The following is an 11,664-nucleotide window of genomic DNA, read 5'->3' on the forward strand; positions in this document are numbered from 1 at the left end:
TTTATTATTATTATTGTGCTAATTAATTAGCATGATTAGTTGTCCTGGTTCTCTCATGCATGCATTGTTCCTAGTTATCCATGCAGCTGTTTACTATTATATAATTATACACAGAATATTCTGTTGACCACCTCTAAATAAGGAATATGATGACCAGTAATCAGAACTAATCACGGGAAGTTCTCGAGCTAATCAAACTATTGGGATTCTTAATTCTTAATTCTTAATTATTTGGTTTGATCTAAAATAAGATTAATTAGCTCTTCCTATCACCCGACTAGACGATTAATTAATTGGTAATTCTGATTTTTCACACAGCTATTAGAGGGAAATTAAGCGGTATACGTATATATATATACACATACATACTATATATGTATGTATGTATGCATATATATATATATGTATGTATGTATGGATCATCGACCGATCATTGTCAGAATTGGAAGATCTAGAATAGGCCACGTACAATATTGCATGCATGGAGATAGCTATTATATATCATGTACAAGTGCATTTAATGGTTAAATTCCGGAAATTGATCGTCTACGTACCGGGATAAACAGTTAATATAATCATGTTGTACTATATTGGGCACGAACTTTTAATATTATAATTATATAAATAATAATGAAATAGGATGTTGATAGTGGAGAGATAATTTAAATTAAAAATTTTTATTGGGTTTTGATAAATTGAATAAAAATATTATAAAGTTAAAAAAATATTTGAATATAATTTTTAATATTACTTTTGTTTTGTTTTGAAGTTTGTAAACATTATATTAATTTTTATATTTTGTTTTAAAGTCTGTAAAAGTTATAATAATTAAGTAGTGATTACGTATAAAAATTGAATATATGAAATTGAAAAGTAGTTTATGTTTGAGTGATGTTTAAAAAATAAATAATTCTTGAAGATCAGCTGCTGTGTTGGAGGATTGCTGAGTCACCCGTGAGTCGGAGGAAATGGTAGGCTGCTCAATATTCAAACACACCCCAAGGAAATGGTAGACTCCTTAATTAGGAGGATCGATGCACCTAAATTTTAGTTGTGTTTTTCGCTTTGTTTCATATTGAATCCTAAATTTGTAATATTGGTGGAAATTAGGCACATGAGTTTTGGCATATATAGAGCCGATCATCCATCTGCTTAATTTTCTCTCTCTTCTTTTTTTTTTTGTTTTTTTTTTTTTTTTTTTTTTTTTGAGTTTTGTGATGTACTGTACGATAAAATTTTTAAAAAATAAAATAAGAAAAGAAAAAGGAAACACCCTCCACCATATATCGCCCAGCACTCTCTCGAGTTGACAGGGATATATGCAACCCAATCTCCCAACCATGTGTATTGTGTACATCATGCGGTGAAGAAGAGATCAAGCGACCTCCACCACACAAATTGATGGTCACCCCCAGCACCGCGTTATAGCTAAAGATAGTGAGGAGATTTTATGTTCGCTCATTTTTTTTTTAAAAGAATTATAAATATTATTTGTCAATTAATTATATGTACCATTATAAAATATATTTCTTTTTCTTTTTTATCCCATATATATAAACCTAACAATTAACCACTGACACGTGTGATGGGCATGACTCAATTAACGATTATAAAATTGTTTAAACCATCAACTTTATATAATAAAAAATAATTTAGATAAATTTTGTATAATCTTTTTATAAAATTCAACTCCATTTGAAAAAATGTAAAAAAGGTCTATTATGTTTTAGAGTTTTGTTACTCATCATCTCTATATGCACACTACATATTACACTTCTTTCTATTTTTTAATTTAAAAAAAATTAATTTTATTTTTTTTAAACTAATTTAATTCTTCTACTCATGATTTATATATTATACATTTGGTAAGAGATAATAATAATAAAAAAATGTAGTGTGAGGTTTTATGTAGGATGATAAATATAATTTTTTTTATTTTTTAATACAAATATTTTTTTATAAAAAGTTTATCTATTTGAGATTTATATTAATTAACGTTACTTTTATATAATTAGTGAAAATCTTAAAGAGCATGATTTGACAAGTGTCATAACATGATACGGTCCAACCTTTCCTTCCAGGTGCACAATTCCATCTTGTAATATCTCACTTTGACAGCGAGCTTAAAGGGTACTCGGCATGCATGCAGAAGGTTATTAAGATTTTCGCCGTTAGTGTTTCAAGTTTGACCAAAAGCTTTGAGGGAGAAAATAAAATTAAAAAAAAAAGGAAAGGTCACATCTTTCGGGTCAAATCAACCAAATGTATAGAGAGGAATATTATTTTTTTAAAAAAGTAAATCCATCTCAATTTATTTTAATTTATTATTATAATTTTTTTAAATTTTAATATAAAATATAATAAATTTTTTAAATTTTAAAATAATAATAATAAAAAAATTAATTTTCTAATAATATTATCTCAATTTAATTATATTCAATTTAATTTAACATTCAAACACACTCTTAGCCTATAGAGCCACGTAATTAGAGAGTGATATTGTTTTCCATTGAGAACCTGAACCCCACATGAATTGGCCGGTGCATACATGCAGGACCTTCAAATGATCAAAACGGTCTTGCCTACCTGAGAAAGCAACTTTAAATGCCTAAAACTATAATTATAATTAAAACATATATATATATATATTATATATCAACTAATCCCTACTAATTTATAAACAATCTCTTAGGTTTATATTTCCTCTATTTTAGATACTCTTCTGATTTATGCATTCTAAAAAATTGTCTCAAATTTTTTAAAAAATATATGAATTTATTTAATTACCAATAAACTTTTCTAATTAATTTGGAGTAATGGAAAATTATTAAAACCATGTGTCACATATATTATTTTTCTCGATCGCTGTTAGTACTAAGTATATATATATATATATACATATGAATTAATCTTTAATACCCTTCAAATTAAGGATCGATGTTTTTTTTTATACACAATTAATAGAGTCCCAAAAATGTCTCTATATATACATGCATACATATATAGTACTCGTAATTAATATTATATTAAAGTGGGTCAACGAAAATAATCAATTATTAAGACCTATTTTTTTTTTAATGGAGTATCAACTATATATACATATATATCGAGAGCTTGCTAGAGATATTGTTAGGTTTGAAATTAAGATTTAAAATTGCATTTGGATAATAAGATAGTTTTAGGTATTATATAAATAGTAATGAAAAAAAAAATATTAAATAATAAAAAATAATAATGAGTTATCGTTAAATACCCAATTCGTTAATCAATCCAAAATCTGCAAAACGATCATATATCCTTGCGTATCCAAATAGTAGTAGTTTATTTAAGAAAACATGTTTTCTTTCGGTTGATGATCTTATCGGCCGCACACAACAATAGTCAAAGCTTAGAGTACATTGACCAATGCAAATAATTAAGCTCCAATGAAATGAGACCACGTCGCAATAAGGACATATATGCAATAAAGGCTTTATATAGGGAACTAGGCATCCCCGCCCCTATATATATCCCAGCTTTGAACGTATAAATCAATAAATCAATTAATTAATACACAAACCAAATACGTAAGGTTCCAGGATTTTGCCTCCTCCATCATCTTGTACTCATTTTGAATGGGAAAATAAAATCATCACGAGGTGGGCTGCTAGCTCCTATAATAATCTCCAAATATAACTAAAGTAGATGGGGCAAACTAGTCCCGATCTTACACTTATTCTTGTACGTGGGACCCTTTACGCACTCACAATAATAATGTGCAAGGAATAATCCCATACCATTCCTCCAATTTTTTATATAAACTCATGGAGTAGAGTCTTCCAGTCCCCCAAGTCTCAAAAATACTTCAAACCCTCCTCTGATCTCTCTCTCTCTCTCTCTCTGTACACTCACCAAAACCACCTTTCTCTAAATTTAGCAGAAACTTCCTGGTCTAAACTCTTAAAGCAGAGTACTCTCTTATCACTGCATTTTGTTTTTCAAAAGAAGATCTCTAGCTAGCTAGCTTTCTTCTTTACGTATAGACTCGATCGCCAGTTCTAGTACTGCACTTTGCTGATCACAAGCTAGCTAGCTAGCATGGGTAACGCCGACAATGCGTATCCTTCGAACGTTGAGTGCGCGCACCGTGTTGCGATTCCGCCCCCAAAACCCTTTGTGAAGACGCTAAAGAACTCTCTGAAAGAGACTTTCTTTCCCGATGATCCACTTAGGCAGTTCAAGAACCAGCCACCATCGAGAAGATTCGTACTGGGACTCCAGTACTTCTTGCCAATTCTCGAATGGGCGCCTCGCTATACTTTTGAGTTCCTGAAGTCTGACCTTATTGCTGGGATTACAATCGCCAGCTTGGCAATCCCGCAGGGCATCAGTTACGCAAAGCTTGCCAACTTGCCTCCGATTCTTGGCCTATGTGAGTGCTCGACTAGTTTTGATATATATAAGCATAACTGAGGATATATACGTTCATAAGAGTAGTTTTGAAGAGTTTTTTTTTTTTTTCTCTTTCTAATTGTTTTAAAAATGCGTGCAGATTCGAGTTTTGTTCCACCTCTGGTTTATGCAATGATGGGCAGCTCCAGAGATTTGGCTGTGGGGACTGTTGCTGTTGCATCGCTTCTCACTGCTTCAATGTTGGGGGATGAAGTTGATGCTAAGGAGAATCCCACGCTCTATCTTCACCTTGCTTTCACAGCGACATTCTTTGCCGGAGTTTTCCAAGCTTGTTTAGGCTTATTAAGGTTAGCATTGCTCAATCATCAGAAACATTAAGAAGTTTGAGTGTAGCATACGAACAGCTCAAAAAGATGGTAATTAAATTAGTAAGAATTGTTTCACCTTTTTCTTACCTATCTCTTCAGGTTTGGTGAGATGAACAATATTAAGTTAGAGAAAAACTTCTGTATATAATTAGTAATAACAAGAAAACCTAAAAGTCACTTTTTGTGTTAAATAATAAGCACTTAATTAATTGGCATGAAAAGTGCTTAATTAAGCACAACATATTATGCTTGATCCCTCGATATCTCTGCTGGAATTCTTGTCTGTTCTTACAGATCGAGTCCCGCTGAATAATAAATATTAGTTTAATTTTATAATTTCTTATCTGGTGAGGATCATCACGGAATTTGTTTTTTCTTTTCTTTTCTTTTACTTTTTAATTTGTAACCACGATCCACGTACTGTATATGTATATATAATTAATCTATTCTTAGCTGTATATCGTATTTAAAACTTGTTTTTGTTGAGATATTCTTCATGTTTTCTAAAAATTATGTTATGCTTGACTACAGGCTAGGTTTCATCGTGGATTTCCTATCACATGCAACCATAGTAGGGTTCATGGCAGGAGCAGCCACTGTAGTGTGCCTGCAACAACTAAAAGCGATCCTTGGCCTTGAGCATTTTACCCAAGGGACAGATCTTGTATCAGTGATGCGTTCTGTCTTTAGCCAGAGACATAAGGTAGCCAATTTTGCAGCCGTACTAATTCCACCATAATTCATAATAAATAAAAACAACTCAAAACTATTTTAAACATCTGCCAGCCACTACCAACATTTATTCCATTATCACTCGATATACAAATTAACATGGCTGTAATTTTTCACATGGTTATTCCCAATATTAACTGAGAAAAAAGAAGAATATATATATATATATATATATATTTATAGCTATGTATCATATTCTCTCGTTAGTTCGTTTTTCAGGAAAAAAAAAAAAAAAAAAAAGAAATACTGTGGTAAAATGGGTTTTTATGGTTGGCTTTTTACGGTATGTTCCTTAATAGAAATAAAGATTTTGTCACGATTTCAATAATCAAGCTGTTGTTCATGAGTACTTATAGAATCTTTAGGTTTATACATATTTCTTTTTCCTCGTTGTCTTATTAATCTCATGATTGGTGGATATTGCAGTGGAGATGGGAAAGTGGTGTTCTGGGATGTTGTTTCCTTTTCTTTCTGATCAGCACTAGATACTTCGTAAGTAAATCTGACCCATATTTTTCTTGATCCAAACTTTTTCTTTAGGAGATTCTTATTCACTATAAACGTCATGTCATAAAAGTCATACACTTAGCATGCATTATAACTAAATAAATCACAAAATCAAGGCAAATGGTATATTCAGAAGCGAACATGATCACCCCACGTATGACTGGGAAGTTGTCCTGAATTCTCTTTCTAAGCATCTACTTTCTGTTTTTTTTTTTTTTTTTTTTTTTCAATCCAATTAGGTTCGAATCAACATCTATTTTTTTAAGATTCTTTTTCTGTCGGTTACCTGTCGTGAGTGATCTTGTTTCAACCCTAATTAACCTGCTCCCACTCCAAAGTTAACTGAAGCAAAGTTTCAAAGCTAATTTGACTTGTATATAATATACTCTTGTTTGAGACAAACGGCTCATGAAATCTGTATTTCGAGAGCAGAACAAAAGCTGCCTCAGCCTCAGGGCAGTTATATATATATATATATATATATATATATATATATATATATATCTAATCCAACCATTTGAACTTGTTTTGTCTTTGTCAATCATTCCCTTCTCAAATCTCTATGCACCAACAGACCAAAAAGAAATACCAACTCAACTCATGTAAGTTGTAAGTTCCTATTACATGACCCTACAACCATTATAAGTAAGGGCCTCCAGGACACATACACCAAATTAATTCAGAAAAATATGATAAGTTAGCTTTATGTTTCTTTTTTTTTTTTTTTTTTTATGAATATATTTGAAGGTTTTTTTTTTCTTTTAAAGAAAATAATATCTTGTCTGTGTATTCTGCAACATGCAGAGTAAGAGAAAGCCAAAGTTCTTTTGGATATCAGCGATGGCACCATTGACGACCGTCGTCTTGGGAAGTCTTCTCGTTTATCTCACCCATGCTGAGAAACACGGTGTTCAAGTGGTGAGAATCCCCAGACCCACAAGGATGCTTTCAAATCTCTCTCTCTCTCTTTTACACACAAAAACTGCACAGCAGCCGTAACCCACTTGTGCAAGACAGTCCAGCAGGCAAATAGATTGGACCACCAACAGTATGATTACCTTGGTCCAATATTTCACGTGTATATATATGTCTTGTGCATATATAATAAATTAATAACGTACCTTGTCTTTGGGCCAACCCAAATAATTCTCCCACCACTCCTGTCGTTTCTTACTGCAAGCCATGACTCGCCCCACCAATAATACAACTATAAAAGAACATTTTCGTGGGTTCATTATATATGTCCCATCCCATGCATGCTTTTACCCAATAAAGCCAAATGGACAGATCTGGTCACAGATCTGATTGGACGGTCATGATGAGACGTCATCCTTTATTTTTACATTCTTTTTTGTATTATTTTTATTTTTTACTTTTTATCGGTCTCTCATTTGAATGGTACTGAAGATCTAGGCCGTTGATATGTTGCATGTTATTGCAAACATTTTCAGATAGGAGAGTTGAAGAAGGGGCTGAATCCACCATCGTTCGGGGATCTAGTATTTGTGTCTCCCTATCTCATGACAGCTATTAAAACTGGCATCATCACTGGCGTCATTGCTCTCGCTGTAAGTCTTTTTGTTTTGTTTTCTTTTAATTTTCTGCATGGGCACGTCCTGTAAGTACTGATCTTCTAATCCTAGAGAGAACTAGACATGTAAAGTTGTAAAAAACAGTTTGGGAAACTTTAACCAAACTGTAGCTTGAATATATACCAGTAAAGCTTATGAAACAGAGTAGAACAGGTTGATTGCTTTTAGGGAAACGAAACGGGATATGTATTATGAGTATTAATTAGTCGAAACATAAGGAAATGCTGGTGAGATGTCCCTATTGCTGATTTGGTTTTGTGCACGCAGGAAGGAATAGCTGTAGGAAGAAGCTTTTCAATGTTCAAGAACTACCATATTGACGGGAACAAAGAGATGATTGCTTTCGGAATGATGAACATTGTTGGTTCTTGCACCTCTTGCTACCTCACCACAGGTACTGTTTGTTTTGCCCTACTTTTCACTCTAAATCACTGATCATTTTCTAATTTATTACTGATCTTCCAGTTTCCTTGTATTGGTAATCAAGTTATTCTATTGTTTTGCTGATAAATTGGCGTTGACGTCGAATTTCAGGGCCATTTTCACGATCAGCAGTAAATTACAACGCAGGCTGCAAGACAGCAGTATCAAACATTGTGATGGCAGTCGCTGTGATGTTCACGTTGTTATTCCTGACACCTTTGTTCCATTACACTCCTCTTGTGGTGTTGGCAGCCATTATTATATCCGCAATGCTTGGTCTCATTGATTATGAAGCAGCCATGCATCTCTGGCATGTTGACAAATTTGACTTTATAGTCTGCATGAGTGCATACCTTGGTGTGGTTTTTGGCAGCGTAACAATTGGCCTAGTCATAGCGGTATGAACCACACGGCCTCCCAATATACTTATTACAAGTACATGCACTTTGTTTAGTTATAATTTAACCCCAAAAAAGGGACCATTTGAATAAACTCTCTAAATCATGTGCAAGTGCAGATTTCGATATCTTTGCTTAGGGTACTCCTGTTCGTTGCCAGACCAAGGACCTTGGTTATGGGAAACATTCCAGAGTCTATGATTTACAGAAACGTTGAACAATACCCAAATGCAAACAATGTACCTGGAATTCTCATACTTGAAATCGATGCTCCCATTTACTTCACCAATGCAAGCTACTTAAGAGAACGGTAAGTTGCTAAATCTTGATTGCTCTGTGACGTTGTAGTTAGGAAAAAAAGGTACTACTAAAATGGTTTACTTTTACATAATAATCAAACAAAAAGTATATGCAAGGCTAACTTCTCTATAATGCTTATAAAATCTAACAAAAAGAACTCTCTGTTTCTCAGAATTGCAAGGTGGATTGATGAAGAGGAAGACAGAATAAAATCATCTGGGGAAACTGGCCTACAGTACGTAATACTGGATATGAGTGGTAAGTACGTAGTGGATTTGGGAATGATAGAAAGGATCATTAATGCATTCTCTTTTTCCAATGGAAATTCTAATTCCATCTCTAAAAATGCATTATTATTTTGGTAATTGATAGCTGTTGGTAACATTGATACGAGCGGAATTAGCATGCTTGAAGAGATGAAGAAGACTACTGAAAGAAGAGGGCTCAAGGTACGTACATTGATCTTGATCTCTATATTTAATATTCTTTGATCTATATATTTGTGCTAATAAATTACTTATAAGATCTGTCTTTCGAATTGTATCTGTTTAGCTTGTATTGGCCAACCCTGGAGGCGAGGTGATGAAGAAGCTGAATAAGTCCAAGTTTATCGAAAACATAGGCCAAGAATGGATTTACTTGACAGTTGGAGAGGCCGTTGGAGCATGCAACTACATGCTTCACACATGCAAGTCCAACCCAGCTAAGAAAGATGATCAAGCAGAGACATGGAACAACGTATGAGCTTTTGAGAAAGTCGAATGTCTCAAGTCGCTGTATTTATTTCCTTAACTGAAGTCTGCCATATATATATAATGGTGTTGCATGCGCTTTTACAGAAGATTTAGGAAGTAACACATGCATTGGACTCATTTAATCAACAAAAGAATGAGTTTCATTGTTTTCAATGCTTAGTCGATTTGGAGGTATTTTTGCTCTTCCAACAGTTTGTAAGTTGTAGAATTACATGTTATAAGTATATGAGAATTTCGGCTTTGCAATAAGCATTCTGCGATCTTGTCTTTCAAGAAATGATATTTGTACTTATAGAGCGTATTCCTTTAGAAAAAAATAAGTAAATATAAAATTTACATGAAAAAAGTTAATTTTTTAATAATAAACTCCACTCGGTTTTAATACGAGTACACAACGTATACACAATTTACTACTGTATCTAGTATTACTTTATTATGTAATACAAACAATACCATACACAACATGATAGTACATGAATTCTCTCACGATGGTTATAAACTATTTCTTATCACGATATAAAAGCAAATCTAAGGCTGTAAAAAAAAAACAAAGCAATCACAAAGGAAAAAACCAGAACATTTACCAACTACCAACGTGCATGAGAGTGAAAGTATTCATAAGTTATCTTAGTCCAGCCAAATTTAGCCCTCCCTTCCTTTTAATTTTTTTTTTTATTTTATGTTCACTTTAAAAAATTTGGTTTACCCACATTTATATTCCCGACATTTTTGTACGTGCTGATAAATATAAATTATTTTCGGTACTTACTTTTGCTATTATATTATTTACATTTTAAAAAATTAAAAAAAATATATATGATTAATGAATCTCCTCTTCTACATCTATTTATACTACCAAATCCTTTATTTTTCTCATGTCAATCTCACTTTCCCTCTTTCAAGTTTAGTCCCACTCTCCCACTCTTCCACACTTCAAAAAATTAGTCCCACTCTTCCCCACTTTCCCTCTTTCAAATCCCTTACTAATAGTATTGCGGTTTCAAATCCTAATCTGGCACATCTATTTCAAATTCTTATACAACCTTGCTAGATCAAATTTGCCAATATCACTTGCCTGAACTTCATCCTAATCTCTCCTTTGATTTTTCAGGTCCTTTTTAATGCTGGCACATATATTTGCCTTTTTTTTTTTTAGAAAGTTGATTCAACCAATGAAAAATGAATCTGTTATTAGTAGGGGTGTAAGACTATCGGTCCGGACTGGATAAACTGATTGAACCAAACTGATCGTCTTATTGGTCGGTCTCGGAGTGTATTTTTTGGATCAGACTAGACCGAGACCGACCAAATGTATATATATTTTTAAATATTATATATATATATTCTATTACTTTATATAGTAGTTGTATAAATTAATTATGTAATTTTTATCGAATGGATCACCATTGACCATATATACAATAACATTATTTAATATTCATTAACCATATATAAAATGTTAAAGATATCACTTAAATTTACTAGTTTAATTAATTTTTTGTATTAATTTTTTTGTGCAAAAAAAAAAGGATGAAAGAAATGTTCATAGACCGAATAAACCGATCGAACCGATAGCTAAGGGTCCAGGCCAACAAAAATGATAGACCGAAATTTTTGGTCCGTGACCTCCCTCAAACCAGACCGGACCGATTATACCCTTAGTTATTAGTATGTAGTATTAATTGCACACTTCATTTTCTTTTTCCTTTTCAATGATTAACTCGAGTCTCACTCTTCCTTAACTATAGAGTCCGACGCACTATAGAGTCCAACTCTTCCTTAACTATAGAGCCCCATATACCATAGAGTCTCACTCTTCCTTAACTATAGAGTCTCATGCACTATAGAGTCCCACTCTCCTTAAATATAGAGTATCATATTGCACTATAGAGCCCCACTCTTCCTTAACTATGGAGTCCCATGCACTATAAAGTCTCACCCTTAAGTATAATTAAATTCCCACGCTTCAATTCTTCTTCATTAATATTTATTATATACTCCCATTTTAAGTGGTAATCTTGACTCCCACTTTTCCACTCTTCTACTCCTAATCTAGAGTCCCAATTACGTTTCAATAGTCCCACTATTTCACTCCTAGACAGTAACAGGTCCCGTTCTCACTCACGACTGCCCCCAATCCTATATTTCACTTGTACACAGCTTTCGACGGCTTATCTGACAACTTCATCATTTCCCA

General features: G+C 33.0%; 1 protein-coding gene across 1 annotated transcript; it reads left to right on the forward strand.

The window, feature by feature from the left end:
• Nucleotides 1-3,815: 3,815 nt before the first annotated feature.
• Nucleotides 3,816-9,719, forward strand: LOC121260766 (sulfate transporter 3.1-like). Its single transcript, XM_041162779.1, has 12 exons — nt 3,816-4,411; nt 4,532-4,739; nt 5,292-5,463; nt 5,919-5,984; nt 6,804-6,917; nt 7,451-7,567; nt 7,859-7,985; nt 8,126-8,412; nt 8,532-8,722; nt 8,885-8,970; nt 9,085-9,161; nt 9,265-9,719. The coding sequence occupies exons 1-12, from the start codon at nt 4,078-4,080 to the stop codon at nt 9,454-9,456; spliced, it is 1,971 nt and encodes a 656-aa protein (XP_041018713.1). The 5' UTR covers nt 3,816-4,077; the 3' UTR covers nt 9,457-9,719.
• The last annotated feature ends 1,945 nt before the right edge of the window (nt 9,720-11,664 follow it).

This window comes from Juglans microcarpa x Juglans regia, chromosome 4D, assembly GCF_004785595.1.
Source record: "Juglans microcarpa x Juglans regia isolate MS1-56 chromosome 4D, Jm3101_v1.0, whole genome shotgun sequence".
NCBI classification, from domain to species: Eukaryota; Viridiplantae; Streptophyta; class Magnoliopsida; order Fagales; family Juglandaceae; genus Juglans; species Juglans microcarpa x Juglans regia.

Excerpts from the sequence above, each read along its gene's own strand:
- LOC121260766 (XM_041162779.1), top strand. The coding sequence starts at position 4,078 with ATGGGTAACGCCGACAATGCGTATCCTTCGAACGTTGAGTGCGCGCAC. Across the intron at positions 7,986-8,125 it reads CTCTTGCTACCTCACCACAG|GGCCATTTTCACGATCAGCA; the intron begins GTACTGTTTGTT and ends GTCGAATTTCAG. Across the intron at positions 9,162-9,264 it reads CTGAAAGAAGAGGGCTCAAG|CTTGTATTGGCCAACCCTGG; the intron begins GTACGTACATTG and ends GTATCTGTTTAG.